Consider the following 17,816-nt stretch of genomic DNA (forward strand, 5'->3'; position numbering starts at 1 on the left):
ACCCCCCCCACCGCTCCCCGGCCCCGCTCCTACCCGCCGCCGGGCCCACCCCGGTCTCCCCCGGCGACGCCGCTCAGTCGCGGGGGCCCAGCCCCGCCATGCCAGGCCCCGGCCCAGCCGCTCCCCTCAGGCAGGGAGCGTCGAGGAAGAGCAGCCCCAGGAGAGAGCCGGCCCGCCAGACGAGCGGCGGTGAGGGCACAGGCAGACCGGCGCCTTTTCGCCCGGGCCCGGCGTCGCTCTTGAGAAAGAGTCCCCGAGAGGGGTGTCGCTTCGGCCAATCAAAGGCGTCCCTGGAGAGAGGGTCTGTCAAAGAAGCCAAAAGAAACAGCCGCATCGGCCAATGGGAAGGGGCAGGAGGCGGGACTTGCGAGGCAGGCCTGTCGGGTTTTAAAGGTGCCCTGTCCCCGCGCGTCCCATTGTGGGACGGGGAGCAGAGAGGCCCGAGCAGAAGGCGGCCTCCGCCGCCTTCGTGTTACATGTAGCCATAACTGCGCGACTCCGCGATTAGTGCCGGGGGGCTCAGGGTCGGCCTTCCCCTGCTTTAAAATGGGTACGAGGAAGAAAACATCCTCACACACCACCAGTAAAGGAGGCTGATCTCGGGCTTCCCGGAGGCCAGGTCTACCCCGGGTTCTCCCCGCTTGGGGGGGGGGCACTGCCCCGGGGTAGACCTGGCCTCCACCCGAGGCGTCAGGGCTGACCTCGGCCCGCCGCCGTCTTGGCCTTGCTGCAGGCCGTTAATGGTTATATTCGCCTCTAACATGTAGGCTCTGCTTTATAACCTTAGCTATATAGCTCCCAGGTGAGCCCATGCGACTGTACCAGTTCCAGAGGGACGCAGAGACAACAGCAGGTGCATACGTGATCCAGGCATCTGTATCAACGCATGTTTCCACAGCCAAGAAAATAGAGATTTTAGGCTGCTCCAGTGGAGGAATTACTTATTACGAGGTGGGGGGTTAATAATTGTCTTCCACGGCCTGGATCCTGCAATCAGCTCACTGCAGGGGAGAATGATTAACGAGCCGGAGAGCTTGACTTTTAAGGAAAGTTTAATGCTGACAGAACTAACTCGGCACAGCCTGGACAAACAGCAGCCAAAGGAAAATGTGGCACCTAATTAGGAGGATTTGGAGGCACAAATACCAGGCAGAGAGAAGAGATGTTTAGGATGGTAAACAGGGGTATAATTGGGACAAATGAGGCAAGATTAAGAAAGGAAATAAAGGAAATAGCTGGCTAAATATCATCAGGTCACTCTTGGCAGTAAGAGCTATTTGACTGTGAACACAGTTTCAAGGGGGATGCTAGGTGTCTGAGTCATTTCAAAGGCTGGAGGATAACTTCCGGTGTGGTTTTCTACCTGTAGTTCACCTGAGGCTCTAGGGATTGCTTCTACAAAAAAGCAAGGCTTTTGCTAAGCTGAAATTTGCTATACAAGCTCCACACCTTCTTAGAAGATCCCCATATTGAACAAGTTTGCATGCCCTGCTGTAAGATACAGTCAGCACGATGTATTTTGGGATCCCCCCCCAACAGATGTCATTCCCAACTTAAGTCTGCACGATCCTCTTCTCAGGTTCAGCTTTCCAGCTTCACTTCAGTAAGCCCCACGGAGAGGAGGTACACTTAGACTGCGCTGCTGGCCTCAGCCCCCTTCCGTCGCATTTTCTGCTGAGTTGAAGCAGGTTTTTATGCTGGTGTCATGCCATTGGAATGACATCTGGAGAATCCGGTCCTTAGCTCATCTCTTCTCTCATCATCATTCTGGTTAATCATATGTTGCATGATTTTGGCAGGTTCTATTTATGGATCCGAGCTCAAAGGCCAGGCAGGTGTCAACATCTCTGAGTTACAGAAGGGACACTTCTGTTTAAAGAGAGGTGGAGCTTCTGCCTAAAAGYATAAGGTACCTCAGTAGCAGAGCCAGGAGTAAAATCCATGTCTTCTCACTTCTAGCCTCAGGCTCAAACTAATTGAATGTGTTACCTCCCACATAACTGTGTCAGAAGGAAAGATCTTGCCTTCCAATCCACCTGTGCTTTCCATCTGATTCACTCTGAGGCTGGAGCCCAGTGCACAGGACACCAGGACTGAAAACTGTGTCTCTCAAACAGAAGACTGTTGAATGCCACCACAAGGACCTTGAACCCTTGATCCTGCCTTCCTCATTGGTCCTTTCAAATACAGAGATGATGGGGAATCCACACATTTCGCCTGTAATAACAAACTCTGCCCCTCAGCACAAACATGGCGTGTGCAAACATGGCTCTGCTCTTCCCAGCTCAAGACACTGCCCCATCTCCTTGACTGCATGCATCCTCCAACTTCAGCTGAGAACCACTGTGCTCCGTACCCTCTCCCCCACCCAGTGCTCAGTGGTGGCAAGGCTCACTCAGTTTGTCCTTGCTGTGTCACTCACAGTGTTGCTAGTCTGAAGCAAGACAAAAGGTGATATTTAGCAGCGATAGTATAACCTTGAGGACTTCAAAAAAAGCTGGCAGTTGATGCTTTACCTGCTCCAGTCTGCTGTCCCTTGGCAATCTCACCTGACTTGCACTTGTCAGAGGCAGAAGGTGCAATCATGGTTTCTAAGACAGTATTATGCTTTCATATCTTCACCAAATTCCACTCTTCTAGGATATCTTATCTCTCTAAAATACTCTTCCTGTTTGTGTTGGACCAGGCTACTGGACAGGATATTATTTCCTGGCCTAAACTGCTTTGCTGTGCAGGTGCTGAGCAACTGGAGAGACAGATGTGGTTGTGTTGTCTCTACAGCTACTGGTTTCTATTATTAGGCATAAATTTGTTCCACAGGATACAACATGGGCTGTATTCAAGTGTCTCTGCCCTTCTGTGCACCAGGAATTCAGTCCCCAGTGCTCCTCCTGTCCTCTCTTGCTGTTGGGACTTGCAGCAGTAGGCTGCTGGTTTGCAAAATCCTAGTGGTGTGTTTTGGTACAGTCAGGAGTTTGATATTCAACTGAGTTCACCCCAACAAGCTCACACAGGACACTGGGCAGCTACCTGGGAGTAACAGCAGAGCTTATCCATGTCCTGACCAACAGCCTCAGTGCGAACAAGCCTTCTCCATACCTCAGCCTTCACATGACCTGGTGCATGGTCTCTAACACAGGGGAAGGAGCCCTGCCCCACTCATGACAACTGCCTGGCTTTAGTGATGGTTTTAGCTGCCCAAAATCAGCTCTTCTCAAAGAGGCTGAGCATCCCACCTCAAGCACAAGACAGCTCAAAGCCAGCACCCAGAGAGAGCAGGGAAAAGAGGGACACAGGGTCCTCCAGAAAGGAGACTGGAAAGGAGATGGGACAGAAGACCTGTCCATCCAGCCAACCTGTGCCTGGAGAGACAGTGGCACCCCGTGGTGAGACCAGTTCATCGCACTATGTCACCTGGGCCTTGTCAGACAGCACCCACCTTACCACAGGTCCGGTGCTACCTTCTTATAAGCCATGGTGATGTCTAAGAGCCTACAGGTGGGGGCATTTCTGGGGGACCAGGGGCCTCTGGTACACCCTCAGCGCCAGCCAGCACACAGCGTTATGTGTCACAGAGATGAGGCTGAGCTGCTCTCCTATTTTTATCGTGATGCTTCTGCTTTGCTATATTAGTACCAGGCTGAATCATCCAACTGGGCTCCTGGAAGAGGCATTTCAGATCTACGATTGTCAGCTGCCTCCTTAGTCACTTTTGCTTCTTGTGCCTCCTGTTTCAGTGTTACTGTCCCACATTTGAGTGCTGCCAAGTGCAGAGACACCCTGATATTAAAAGGTTGTCAGATACCTTTCAGAGAAGACAGATCTCCAAAATCCAAACCATCTGCAGTTATGAAAGAGCCTGTGGCTGGAATGCAAGAGTTTTCCAGCTCGTGGCCTTGACAAGCAGCAGCCCATTAGCATGTTCTGTGTCTCAACGTTGCTCTTCCAGTTTCTATGGGACAGGTGGTCTTCTTCACTTCCTGTCCTGAATGGCATCACTCACTGTGCAGGTGCTGAACAACTGTGGAGACGGATGTGGCTGTCTTTCAGAACTGCCCTGATTAGCTCCACATTATTATTATTACATATGGACTCACATCAGAAAAATAACACCAGAACCATATTCCCACCTCCTGTAATTTCATTCAGTGTGAACCTGTATGGAATAAAGAGGATTCAAGCGGATTTCACAGGAGCCAGTGCAAACCTGGTCAAGCCAGATTGATTTTGAAATAAAAGGAGCAGATGTTAGAATATCTACATGTGAATTCACATCGGGATCTCTCCCGTGACTCAAATTCCTGGCACGAGGAAGTCCAGCATGACAGCCTGGCAGGAGCAGCCAGACGGCATTATGCTAGATCTGACAGCGAGCACAACGTGGGAATGCTGGCGGGCCGCCAGGCCCCTCGTCCCCAGAGGCTGTGGATGTGACGGGGGAAGCGGGGAGCATGCCAGCATCCACTGGGATGTGACATCCCGCCACGGCTGCCGTGGGGAGGCCAGGCCGTAGCGGAGTGGGGCTCAGCGCTACCCCTCGGGGCGCGGAGGCCCCAACCTCCCGAGTCACTGGCTCCCTGTCGGGCACCTGAGGCGGGCACGGCCCCCTTGGCTGGGTGTCCCTAGGGATGGGGTGTCCCCCCCCCCCCCCCCCCCCCCCCCCCCCCCCCCCCACGCCCCACCCCGCCTCAGGCCAGCTCCGCNCACCCCTCCCCGCCCCGCCACCCGCTCCTGCCCCCACGCCCCACCCCGCCTCAGGCCAGCTCCGCGCTCCCGCCACGGCGCGTCATGCATATTCACGAGGGGGGCGTGGCCTGCCCGCGGCCTACCCATTATTCATGAGGTTTCGCGCGCTTTTGCCGACCACGTGGGGCCCTTTCGCGCGGAATCCGGCTGCGGCAGGAAGAAGCGGCGGCGATGGCGGTGAGCGGCCGCGCCGGGCCGCGCCGGGCCGGGACGGGCGGGGGCAGCGGAGCTGCGCGGCGCTGGGCGCGATCCCCGCGGGGTGCAGATCCCGCTTTTTCCTCGCCGCGGGCATCTTTGCACTGCGGCCCCGATCACCGTCGCGCGGGGTTCGGGGGGGGGGGGGCTTGGAGGCTYCTACCGGGGGCAGCCTAAATGCCGTGGGAAGTCTCCCCGGTGCCCTGCACCGGAGAAGGGAGCCGCCGGTGGGGGGGACCGAAGCCTTTCCCTTCCCCCTGGCTGGTTTAGGCTCTGAGGATTAATCCCTCCGCCCTGCGTCTCCGTTGCCATTTGCAAGGAGGGCAAACCTGGAAGCACGGAACCCCTTTCCCCCCGCCCGGTGCCGGGGAGGAGGGTGCCCCGGGCGCCGCCGCCCTCACCCGCTCCCTCCTTGCAGGACTCCTCCGAGTCGCAGGCCGCGGCCACCAGCCCCGTGCGAAGCTCGCGCCGGGGCGATGCCTTCACGTCCAGCCCCGGGCGGGACCTGCCCCCCTTCGAGGATGAGTCCGAAGGGCTCCTGGGGACCGAGGGGCTCCCCGAAGAGGAGGAAGAAGGGGAAGAGCTCATCGGGGAAGGGATGGAAAGGTAAGGAAATCCGGAGCTGGCTCCCTGGGGGTCGTGTCTGGGGACAGGGGTTTGCTAAAGGGAACCTGGATACAGCCAGTGTGATGCACATCCAGCCCAGCTCCTTACTCTTGCAGCCATAAACGTTGCTGTTTTGTTACTTAGCCAGATCTGCTGGCAAGGTGGTGAACTTTACAGTGCAAAGGCCTGAATGCTGGCATTCATGACCATGGTGCTGGAGCCCTTTGAGCTGCCAGGCATCTTTCTTTGTAAAATGCCTTCCTGCTGAACATGTTCAGTCTTGCTGCAAAATAACTGCGCTGACACCCATCCAGCAGCAGCCAGAGATGGGCTGGAGACCTGGAGCCTGGCCTGATTCAGTGCTATCTGTGCGTGCTAGGGACTACCGCCCCATCCCAGAGCTGGACGTCTATGAAGCAGAGGGCCTGGCCTTGGACGATGAGGATGTGGAGGAGCTGACCGCCAGCCAGCGGGAAGCCGCAGAGCGAGCAATGAGGCAGCGAGACCGCGAGCTGGAGCGGGGCATGGGCCGCATGAGGAGGGGGTTGCTTTACGGTAGGTGTACGTGAGCTTTTACAGGTAGGCTGATCCTGTGTGGTTGACTGTAACCTGGCCCTTGTGCAGGAGCTAGTCTCTCTCACCATCAGAAAGGCAAGGAGGTCTCTGGAGCTCCAGTGGCTCAGCGTACATTTGGGTTCATAGAGAAATGTCTGGCAGTGGGCTTGGTTGGACTCCCCAGGACATGATCCCTTTGTTTTGGGCTTTTGGTTGCTGCTGAAATAAAGTCAGGGTCCCAGGCCTGTATCAAGCATTTGGGATTGTACCTAGCCCATGCTGGGGAGTGTGCTGGGGTTGGTGTTCCTACACAGACTTTTGTGGGCTGGCTAGGAGGGCCTTTATTGCACTTGGAAGTCCAGGCCTTCCTCCTTCAGCATATTAATGATCATGTGTGGGTGCTGTTGAATAAGAATACTCTTATTTCTGCCCAATAAGGTCTGTAGCTACATTGTGAAAGATGTAGGAGTCAGGCTAGAATTGAGCCTGAGTGTGGCTGAGCCTAGGATGGCCTCCTGTTTGTATCCCAGGCTTTGACCTACCTCTTTGCTTCCAAAGCCTGTGCAATTCAACCATGACTAGTCCAAGGAGTGGGAATGGGAATCCCAACTCTGACCAGCTTCTCCTCCCCACCCTCAGATAGCGACGATGAAGACGAAGACCGCCCTTCACGGAAGAGGCGGCTGGCGGAACGGGCTGCCGATGGCATGGAAGAGGAGGATGAAGATATGATTGAGAGCATTGAGAATCTGGAAGACATGAAGGGGCACTCGGTGAGGGAGTGGGTTTCCATGGCAGCTCCCCGACTTGAGATCTACCACCGTTTCAAGAACTTCCTGAAGACCCATGTGGATGACCATGGACACAATGTTTTCAAGGAGAGGATCAGTGACATGTGCAAAGGTAGGGCTTGGTGATTACAGGCTCTCTCCTCATTACATGGGTTGCAATACTTTCCAGTGAACCAGTCCATAAGTGGATTTTCTCTGCCTGTCCTGTTTGTCCCAGACCTTGAGTCAGCACTTTAAAGAACTCTGATGCTGATGGAGATAAATGAATAATGGAAGCATCTGTACTATCTTCTTTGATTCTGGCTTACTAATAAGAAGGCCCTTGGCATCTGCTACTCATTAATATTCATACCATAGAAATGCTGGCAAAAAAATATGTGGGGCAGCAGACAGTGGTCTGCAAGCTCACAGTCTCAAAGAGACAACAATTACTTGCTGTCTGTGCCAGTTACTTTTGCACACTGGAAACTGGATTATCCAGTGAAGGGACATAAATAGACCTTGTGACTTTGAAAACGATGTCAGTGTTGCAGCCATGTATTCTGACTAGGAACTGACAGAAGCAGCAATCTTTAAGGCTGTCATTGATAAATTTTAAAAACAAAAATTGTCACATCTAAGAACAGCTCAAGTAAGTGTAGTTTCTTGTATTTCTTCTTTATATTGAGGCAGAAGCTCCAGAAGCCTGAGTACTGGATCAGGATCAGTGTTGTACAGCAAGAAAATAAAAGCCATTTGTCTTGTTCCTTCCCAGGAACATAAGAGACAGAAGGTTTTTGCCAGCCATTCAGCACAGTTGTTTCTCCTGTTAATTTCTATTTCCTGGAGGTCTGTAGTGGAGTTATGTGTTGGAGTGAGGCTTCTGAGTCTCAGGAACACTGAACCTGGGAAATATCTGTGCAGAACTGGTGAGGAACAATCAAAAGTTTGGTACTGGTAAAGAATTTAGCAGAAAAATGACTGTAAAACAAAAGTTTTCCAACCATTTCAGCTTCTTGACCTCTGAATATTTTTTCATGGGAGGTGTAAACATCAGCAAAACCTGCAGAAAACAGGTTTGTCTGTTCTGGTCTTTTGCAGACTCATCAATGGGTGAGCAGGTTGCAAATAAAATTCGCCCCCTCTTTTTCTCCAGAAAACAGAGAGAGCTTGGTGGTGAACTACGAAGATCTGGCTGCCCAGGAACATGTCCTTGCCTACTTTCTGCCTGAGGCCCCAGCAGAAATGCTGAAGATCTTTGACGAAGCAGCCAAGGAAGTGGTGTTGGCCATGTACCCCAAGTATGATCGTATTGCTCAGGAGATCCATGTTCGTATCTCCCACCTCCCTTTGGTGGAAGAGCTGCGGTCACTCAGGTAAGCAGCAGAATTACCAGCTCAGGAGAGCTAGACTGCTGGCTAAAGCTCTGAATAGGTCCAACAGGATGACTGAGCCCAATACAGGAAAAAATTCAGTTTAAGGATTAACTTCCAGTGTCCCCAAAGGTAAAACACAAACCTCAGGAGAAAACTCTWACTGATAACTGTTTCCTATTAAGCCTTTACCAGTTGTGCCTTGTAACAAGAATGCCTTCTGGGTCTTCTGTCTTCTGTACRCCCTGCAAGCATCCAGCATCTCTCTCTTTCCTTAGGCAACTGCACTTGAACCAGTTGATCCGGACCAGTGGGGTGGTGACGAGTTGCACAGGGGTCCTGCCTCAGCTCAGCATGGTCAAATACAACTGCAGCAAGTGCAGCTTTATCCTGGGACCCTTCTTCCAATCCCAGAACCAGGAGGTGAAACCTGGTTCCTGTCCAGAGTGTCAGTCTCTTGGTCCCTTTGAAATCAACATGGAAGAGGTAAGACATGTGGGCACCTGGGAGCCTCTTGTCTGGACAGGGTTATCTGCTTGTCCTGCCCAGGCTGCTGCGTTGCCTGTTCTTCCCACCTGGCCTTGGCTCCCTCCCTTTGAACAAGCTTGGTGCTGTGAGAGGGCAGTAGTGCTATATGCAGAGCATAGGTCTTGTCTGTTTGAGTTAATGACCTGAATCTGCCTGATTTGGCACCCAAAAGTCCTTTACTGTCTCTTCGTAAGTGTTTGGGCTGAATCTTTTGACACATTCATCTCTGTGGTACATAGTGACCTATCGGTATTGTACAAATGCAGAAACAAAGCATCCAGCTCTCCTCCTTCCTAAGTTAGGTCAGTATTTCCTGGTCTGCTGGTTAAGGTAACTAGATGACAGTAGCAAAATCATTGATGTGGAGATTCTGGCTTTCATTCTTTGCTCCGACCTCTGATTTGCTTTGACCTCTGCACATTAACGCAGCTGGTCAGTCCCTGCAGGCCAGCTTTACAGGCAGTGCCTACTTTATCCTTTATAATGTGCTGATTTGCTTTGACCTCTGACCATCACAAGCATGGTGTCCTCCAGGAACCAGTCCAAGATTTGGGTGGACCTTGGAGGCTGAAATGCAGAGGCCAGATGTGGCAAAGAACTTTGCTGTCCCCGTGGTTGTCCCTACATCCTCGAATTGCTCCTAATAACCTCCATCCCTTCTTGCCTTTAGTTAGTACCCAAGGTCTAGTAAATCTTCGAATGGACCTTTTCAAGTGAGATGCCTTTGAAAAGCACCAGCACTGCTGATACCAGCCAGACTTGCTGGGTAACTTTTTTGTTGCTGCAGACGGTCTATCAGAACTATCAGCGCATCAAAATCCAGGAGAGCCCTGGGAAGGTAGCTGCCGGCAGGCTGCCCCGCTCCAAGGATGCCATTCTCCTCGCTGATCTGGTTGACAGTTGCAAGCCAGGGGATGAGATTGTGAGTAAATTGTTGAAGTTATGTACAAGGTGAACACAGAACATTTTTAAACTCACTGACAATACAATAACATCAAAGGGACCTGGATAGTTGTATCCAGAGCAGACGTAGGGAGGGGTTATCCACAGACACATTTGGACAGCTACTTTCAAGACTGGTATCTTAAAATGGAAAGAGGGGGCTGTTCTGTACTGTATGGGAACTGATATACCCTCTCCTGGTTCCAAGGAGCTAACAGGGATCTACCACAACAACTACGACGGCTCCTTGAACACTGCCAATGGGTTCCCAGTGTTCGCGACTGTTATCTTGGCCAACCACATTGCCAAGAAGGACAACAAGCTGGCCATCGGGGAGCTGACTGATGAGGATGTGAAAGTGATTGTGGGTCTGTCCAAAGACGAGCAAATTGGGGAGAAGGTGAGTCGGCCTCAAACAGGCCTCCTCTTCCTGCTGACAGCCAGCCATCTGCTGGCAGTTGGATCGGAGAATGGTGGAAGGTATCAGCTGGTGAAACAGTGGTCAGAGGAACTTTTAGAAATCCCATTCCTGTCTGAAAGCATCTGGTCTTCTGTAGCTCTTGGACAGCTGTTGCCGAGAGTGAGTTACAGGAAGGAGGTGCATAAGGCACTCTCCCCTTGTACTTTTTGGGGTCAGATTCCCTGTGTCTCCCCTTCCTTCTCTGAGCCTTCTGCATCACAACAGGGTGAAAGACACTCGGACACTATTTGTATATATGATCATTATTCTCTCTCTCTCCATGTCCTGAAAGCAAATGGAGAGGAAGAGTTCTGAGGGGCTGATGCATGTGTCTCCAGTCCTTTTAAGGGGATGTTTTTAGCTTAAGCTGTGGAAGTCTTAGCTTTGCTTCTCTCTGTCTGGAAAGACCTGAATCCAGTACTCGGAAGGACAAAGCTCCTCTATGGGTGCRCATGGAACCTCACTTGGAGTGGGTTTAGGCTCTCTAGTGTGGGGACTTCATTATGTTACCTTGGTCACACAGTTCAGTATTCACTGCGAGGTTCCCTCTGGGTGGAGCAGCTTCATTTGAGCCAGGGCTGGTTTGAAATCAGTAGTCTCCAGCATCAGGATATTATCAAAATACCCTTGAGAAAGTACATCAGTTGTTTATAGTAATGAATGCTTGACCATGATGGCAAATCATGTGCACCACAGCACATCCAGCTACTCTCATGTGCAGTCAGCAAGTCTCGAATTGAATCAAGGTCTCCAGCTTAGCAACACCTGATAACAGGCACAGCCTCTCCGGTATGCTCTGTGCACAACAGCAGCATGGAGGCAGTGTCAGGAGTTTCCAGCACCAGACTACAGAATCTCCCATGGTCCAACAGCACCATTTTTGTGAAGCAACTTCAGGGGACACTGGGTGGATAGTTAAAACTGAAATATCCCCCTCTCAGTGGTTAAAGGACCGTTTGGAAAGAGCAGTATTGTAAGGGGAACTGTAGGTACTGCCCCTTAGTGCTTTTCATGCCAAATTCTGCCCAGACTGAGCAACGGTATTCTTTGGACAACTTCTCTGGTTTTCCTTTCAGATTTTTGCCAGCATTGCCCCATCTATTTATGGGCATGAAGATATCAAGAGAGGCTTGGCTTTAGCTCTATTTGGTGGGGAGCCCAAAAACCCAGGTGGGTGTCACTTGTATTTGGTGTCACATGGTGCTGCTTCACTCAGCTGAAAGCAAATGGATTTGCTGCAAATGGGGTTGTCTGCGCTATTGGAATGAGAGTGGTTAGAGTTGTCTGTATGTCTTGGTGACAGACGAGGTAACAGACTAAGGGATATCTGCAATGGAAGTGACTGTTTTTATCACACTACCAACTTGATGTAGGAGTTGAAATGCTAAGACTGAAAACGGCTCCTGCTGCAAACCTGGGCAAATTTTTCTCTCTCCTCCTCTAGGAGGTCAGGTTTAATGTCTCTGCAGAGACTTGACCTCTTGGCATCCTGATTTCTTAGAAGGAAGTATTCAGCGAGGTTAGAAATGCTGCTTTTCACACCTGCATTTTAAAAAGATGCAGTTGCGGTGGGAAGTGAGAAGTTTTGCTGTGAATTCTGCATGCTCATGTGCCACTAACTTTGGTCCTTCATTACTTTGGCCTTTCTGGGTGCTCTAAACTGTGCTCTAAACAAAATGCTCTGGGTGCTTTAAACAAAATGTGACAGCATCCAAAGCTGATTTTCCCTCAGCTTCTCTGTAGAGTGTTTCCCCTGCCTGCTCTTTGCCTTCCCTTCAGCYCTGTGGCCTACAGGGCAGGGTTGCTGTCAAGGTGTATGCAGAGGACTCAGCTGCTTGTGCGTCTCTCCCATTTCTGTTACAGGTGGCAAACACAAAGTCCGTGGCGACATCAACGTGCTTCTGTGTGGCGATCCTGGTACTGCGAAATCACAGTTTCTTAAGTACATAGAGAAGGCGTCTAGCAGAGCCATCTTCACCACTGGCCAGGGTGCCTCTGCCGTAGGCCTCACAGCCTATGTCCAGAGGCACCCAGTCAGCAAGGAGTGGACTTTGGAGGCAGGAGCCCTTGTGCTGGCTGACAGGGGTGTCTGCCTGATTGATGAATTTGACAAGGTGAGTCCTAGCTTCATCGTCTCTGTGGGAGGGCTGAGCTGTGGACCTCTGCAGTGAGGACGCACTGTAACTCAGGCTACCATTCCCCAGCCAACTGGGATTCCTGCAGTTTGGTTAGGTCCTTTGCTAGTCCATAATGTAGTATGCAATCTTTTCAGAGCTTCCCACACAAGCTAATTCCCTTTGGTGCATTTGGGGAATGGGTGTAAACATAGATTCAGTTCAGGTTCTCCTTGCTTTCTCATAGATGAATGATCAGGATAGGACCAGCATCCACGAAGCTATGGAACAGCAAAGCATTTCCATTTCCAAAGCAGGCATTGTCACATCCTTGCAAGCCCGTTGCACCGTAATTGCTGCTGCCAATCCCATAGGTAAGTGCTGGGGGACCACAGGACCATCTCAGGCCTCCACCATCAGTCGGTTGTCACAAGAACTGCAGTGTTGCTTCCCCTGCCTCTGCTTGGTTTCTGCAGTCTGGAGCAGAGAACAAGCAATAAAGGCTGCCTGTGCAGGAAGTCTGTGTTTGCTTCAATGCTTCACCCTTGGAGTCTGTTTGACCTTGAGATTTGTCTTTCTGATCCAGGTGGACGATATGACCCATCATTGACTTTCTCGGAGAATGTAGACCTGACAGAGCCCATCATCTCTCGATTYGATATCCTGTGTGTGGTGAGAGACACAGTGGACCCTGTGCAGGTACAGGCTGTGCTATGAATCTGAGCTTGTGCTGGGCTCATGGTGATGCTGTTGGGATGCTCAGCTGCAAATGGCCACTGTGTTTTGCTGTCCAGTAAGTGACTTTTGTTCTTATTATTCCACTGCTCTCTTGTAGGATGAAATGCTTGCCCGATTTGTTGTGGGCAGCCATGTCAAGCACCATCCAGGTAGTAAGGAGGCAGTGAATGGGGATGCCAATGAGGTGATTCTTCCCAACACTTATGGGGTTGAACCCATTCCCCAGGAGATCCTGAGGAAATACATCATCTATGCCAAAGAGAAGGTCCATCCCAAACTGAACCAGATGGACCAGGACAAGGTGGCCCGGATGTACAGTGACCTCAGGAAAGAATCTATGGTGAGGATACTGAGAAAAGGGGGGAGGAAGTACGTATCCAGACTGCAAATCAGCCACTGACTGCTCCAGCAYAGGTTGACACATTCTAGCTATTCACATCACAAGAGTCTGTGCYGCTTTTTTGTGAGAGAGAGGCAGATCCAGGAGTGTCTGCTAAACAGATGATTCTTGATCTAATGCAGAGTCTTGCCTGTTGATAATCCATGGACTGGACACATGTACAAGTGCCTGCTATCGCAAAGTCCTCTATTGTGGCTGAGTCTGGCAGGCCTGTGGGAGATACCAGTATTAGCTCAGCCCCACATGCTCCTGGTGCACTCCAGGGAACCGTTCTGCATAGGAATGCCCTTCTCTTTTGTCTGTGGGATCTCTTGGACTCATTTTATCCTCCCCCTTCTCTTATTCCAAAAAGAGGAATTTGCTAAGGTCAGAGGGAAATTTTTGGAGCTTGGGTAAACTGGGTTTTTATTGTTCCTTAAACTCCCCAGTAGGTAACAGGGGATTGCTGTACCCGGCAAGACAGTAAACAATGGCAAAGAGAGACCCAGAGTAGCATCCCCTCACACTTGGGTGAATTAAAATGTTGAATAGGAGAGCCTTTGCTGCTCTGTGCAGATGTGCCAGCAGGTGGCAGAGCCTCCTTTAGCCTGGAAAGGTCTTAAAGGCCCGGGAGTAGYTCCCTATGGTGGCAAGTAGGTTCTGAGCCAGACTAGCCACCTTTCTAGCCCCATGCCTTTTATTTTGCAGTAAGGAGTTACTCCCTCCTCTCCCTCCTTAGGCGACCGGCAGCATCCCCATCACAGTACGTCACATCGAGTCCATGATCCGGATGGCAGAGGCTCATGCCCGCATGCACCTGCGGGATTATGTGGTGGAGGATGATGTCAACATGGCCATCCGGGTGATGCTGGAGAGCTTCATCGACACGCAGAAGTTTAGCGTCAYGCGGAGCATGCGCAAGGTGGGTGTGCATCTGTCGAGGGTTGTAGCTGAACCCCAGGCCCCGTGGCTTTGACTGCAGCCTCTTTGGCTGCTCTGGCCATGCGAAGAGACTCACCCAGGCTCAGCATGGTCATGTCCTACAGGGCAAGGTGGCGAGCCTGTGTAAATGGAGTGTTGAGAGTCTGAAGGCACTGCTACGTGGCTGTCCTCAGTCTCTGGTGGGATGCGTAAGCTCTCTTAGGAGCTGTGCTTTGCTGAGGCTGAGAGATGTGAGGCATGAAGTGTGTCCTGAGTCTCTGTATCCAAAACACTGCAGGTGCTCTCCTCTACTGCTGCTGCCACATAATGGTTATTGAGACAAGCAGGCAGTTAGCTTCTTCACTGTTTTTCTGTGTGCAGCTCTAGGGTTCCTCAGAGGACAGTTAACCACAGTGTGGCCCTCACTGTGGTTTAGTACGCAAGAGTCTGCCCTTTTCTCCGAGTGGCAGGGTCTGGCTCTGAACAGCTCTTGGCTGGCTGCAGCCTGGCATTTATCCACTCTAAGAGCCTGCCCTCAGTCTGGGCGACTCGTGGCCTCTCTCTTTGACTCTGAAGAGCCAGCCAARTGTGAGCGTCTGCTGGGGAAGCACGGGGCAGTCTGGGTGAAGGGAAGCTGCTCCTTCCCTTCCCCCTTCCCCCTCCGCAGTAGTATGCGGTCAGCCTCTGGGAGGCTCCAGGGCTGGTTGCGTGGCCCCTGCAGAGATTGCAGACAGTGGCAGATTTGAGAGCAGCCAGCGGAGAAGTGTCTTGGCTGTTACAGGGCTATTGTGCAACTGCATGTGCAGGTGGCAGGCTGGCAAGGCCTGAGTCCCTTAGGAGATGTTATGAGTGCAGGTGACAGTGGTGTCATTTGGTTCCCCTTGTGCTTTGTGGGAGGAGGGKGTTGGTTGGTGTCGGGCAGGGAAGACCTGCAGTGCGTCACTCGGTTCCTAACTCTCTTGGCTCTTCTCATCCTCCCTTCCAGACATTCTCCCGCTACCTTTCATTCAAGCGAGACAACAACGAGCTGCTGCTGTTCATCCTGAAACAGCTGGTTGCAGAGCAGGTGATGTACCAGAGAAACCGCTATGGGGCCCAGCAAGACATCATAGAAGTCCCAGAAAAGGACCTGGTGGATAAGGTATGGGCTTATTGTAACAAGCCTTCCTGGGGGCTGGCRCCTGCTCTGTCTGCAGCCTCACAACCACAGGGGTGCTCTCAAATGTGTAACTTCACTTTCTGAGTTATGGCACCAGAGAAGCCTCGTGTTAATCAATAAAACCCCAAGAAACAGGACTGCTTCRTCTGTCTCTGCCCTTGTCTTGTCAGGGAGTGCCATCCTCTTCCCCCTCAGTTCTCATGCACCCCCACAGAGCTTTGGGTTTGGAGCAATAAATCCTGCAGTATGACTGTTGCTTTGCAGGTGAATGAGAACATGAGTTCCCCAGCACTTGTGTTTAAAGTAAAAACGAACAGAAAAATCTCTGCTTGTGTGAACTTTCCTAATTGATACTGGGGCTCAATCTTCTCCTCCCTAATGCACTCTCATCCCTGTGCTGGGGATGCATTCCTGGCTTCCTGCCATTCCAGGCAGTGTATTTACCTTGCTTAGTACTGAAACAGTATTTGCTTCCCTGGTTCCCACTTTTCTGCTCCTCACATTGAATGTACAGAGTAACTGCTCCCTCCAGAGCCACCAGCCTCGTGCTTGCCTGTTCGACCTCCCCCAGTTAGAGGTCTCCTGCAAAACTGACTCCCACTGGGAGAGGTCTTGTGGGCTCTTGAATAATAGTTGTATTTTAGCTCTAGTGGAAGTAAAAGGACAAGCTGAGAACAGGCAGATGCTGAGCCAGCRTCCTGTCTTTGCTCAGCTCAGCTCTGCCAATGCTCCTTCATCCTGACCTACAGTCTCCCCTGCTACTGCAGTTGTGGTTCCTGCTGAGCAGAGATTGCTGACTGTCAAATTGTGTGAGGTGTCTGCTATGGAAAACCACATGGTTCCTATTTTTTTTGATAAACTTTTATTCTCCCCTTCTTCCTCCCAGGCTCGGCAGATCAACATCCACAACCTCTCTGCCTTCTACGACAGCGAAGTGTTCAAGATGAACAGGTTCAGCAGGGACGTGAAGCGGAAGCTGATTGTCCAGCAGTTCTGAGGCTGGCAGTGGAGTCTGCCACATGCTCTTATGAGATAAAACCTCGGTGTTGCCATCCACCCGGGAATGCTACAAAGTAGATCGTGATCCAGAGGGACTAAGCTGCACACTCTCTTGCTTGTTTTGTGCCTTATGGATTAGGGGAGTGCTGAGCTGTTGAAGACTTTGTAAATAGAACAGAGTTAAGTAGTTAAGTGCCCAGCTAAGTCTGTTTAGCAACTTCAGTCACTGTTTTGCCTTGTAGCTGAGCCCAGCAGGGAGAAAATTGCTGGCCACATAGATGGCGTTTGCTGTTTGCTTGTCCCTAGTTGTTATGGGCTCATCTACAGGAGGGGCAGAGAGGGAGCATTAGAAAAGCATTTGTCTGTCTTATCCACGCCCCTTGGATTACAAGCATCCTCAGGGATTCTCTTTTCCCATCTCTGGCGACTGTGCAGCCTGCTGGGTGATAATTGAGACTGCTTTCAACTCTCCATGAACCAGCCAGCCTCTCAGCTCCAGGCCTTTGTGCCTGACACTTGACATTTCCCCAGGTGCCCACATGGGTTGACCTTGTGTTTGGTTTCTGCAGGGGAATGGAGGGGATGGGGGAAAATGAGAACTTAAATAAAACATAACTGTTTCTAATATTAGTGGTGATCGGTGTGGGCAGTGGAAGCTCCTTCAGTACATCCTGAGGCAGCGTCCAGAAACACTAGGGGAAGGGCTTCCCCTTCCTTATTGGGTGCCAGCTCTGTGCTGCTGTGAGCAGATGTGAATTTACAGCTGAATCCAAATGGTGGCACCTGAACTGAACAGCATCTCCTCGTCCCCTGTGTTGAGGATGAAGTACCCCAGTGTTGTTTTTGAGAGTGGTGGAGGAGCCCTAAGCTGGAGGTGTGCAGGAAGGTCAGGGTGGGCTGAGTGTTGGCACACAATTCCCTTGTGTGCATTTTGAATACGTTTGTTTCTCAATACTGTTGTGTTTCCTCCTCTTTCGGGAACTTCTGCAGCTACAGAGAGGGAAGAAAAGCATAACTGAGCAACCTGGACACTGCACCAGCTGCCTAGCAGTTTGCTGATGCAGGGGGAGTTTTATGTCCTGGGCTTCCCATCCTTTGTTTGCTCTTGATATTAGCAGGAACTCTCTGTGGGAGTGGAGGAGGATAAATCCTGCCTATGCTGGTCTCTCAGCTATTGCACATCTTCACTGTGGAGGGATACCAAGAGATAGTTGTCCACAGGACAGTGTGATGAACACTGTCATTCCCACCCAGGGCCTGCAGTGGATCCTTTTCCATCCTAACTGCCTATCGGAGCAATGATCCCACTGTGGGACTCTGCCCCATGAATA

The 17,816-nt window shown here is 51.4% G+C and overlaps 2 protein-coding genes and 1 long non-coding RNA gene across 5 annotated transcripts in view; 2 read left to right on the forward strand and 1 right to left on the reverse strand.

Moving 5' to 3' along the window:
* The window catches only part of TPRA1 (transmembrane protein adipocyte associated 1), a 20,490-nt gene extending 20,356 nt beyond the window's left edge, over positions 1 to 134 (reverse strand). Inside the window, exon 1 of one of the 3 annotated variants that reach the window (XM_026055050.1) lies at positions 34 to 134. The gene's annotated coding sequence lies outside the window, so the exon portion shown is untranslated. The remainder of the gene's footprint in view (positions 1 to 33) is intronic. The other 2 variants (XM_026055051.1, XM_026055053.1) reach the window with 2 other exon arrangements.
* The window catches only part of LOC112960615, a 4,640-nt gene extending 384 nt beyond the window's left edge, over positions 1 to 4,256 (forward strand). Inside the window, exon 2 of the long non-coding RNA XR_003251797.1 lies at positions 788 to 4,256. This is a non-coding gene — a long non-coding RNA (uncharacterized LOC112960615). The remainder of the gene's footprint in view (positions 1 to 787) is intronic.
* Positions 4,257 to 4,877: 621 nt separating this feature from the next.
* Positions 4,878 to 17,439, forward strand: MCM2 (minichromosome maintenance complex component 2). The gene is made up of 16 exons (XM_026055048.1): positions 4,878 to 4,923; positions 5,360 to 5,547; positions 5,927 to 6,102; positions 6,742 to 7,005; positions 8,029 to 8,248; positions 8,524 to 8,731; positions 9,561 to 9,695; positions 9,924 to 10,115; positions 11,252 to 11,345; positions 12,039 to 12,289; positions 12,537 to 12,663; positions 12,876 to 12,988; positions 13,125 to 13,367; positions 14,146 to 14,328; positions 15,313 to 15,468; positions 16,373 to 17,439. Exons 1-16 carry the CDS (start codon positions 4,918 to 4,920, stop codon positions 16,481 to 16,483), a joined length of 2,667 nt encoding a protein of 888 aa, XP_025910833.1. The 5' UTR covers positions 4,878 to 4,917; the 3' UTR covers positions 16,484 to 17,439.
* Positions 17,440 to 17,816: the final 377 nt, after the last annotated feature.

This window comes from Apteryx rowi, unplaced genomic scaffold (genome assembly GCF_003343035.1).
Source record: "Apteryx rowi isolate R43461 unplaced genomic scaffold, aptRow1 scaffold_98, whole genome shotgun sequence".
NCBI classification, from domain to species: domain Eukaryota; kingdom Metazoa; phylum Chordata; class Aves; order Apterygiformes; family Apterygidae; genus Apteryx; species Apteryx rowi.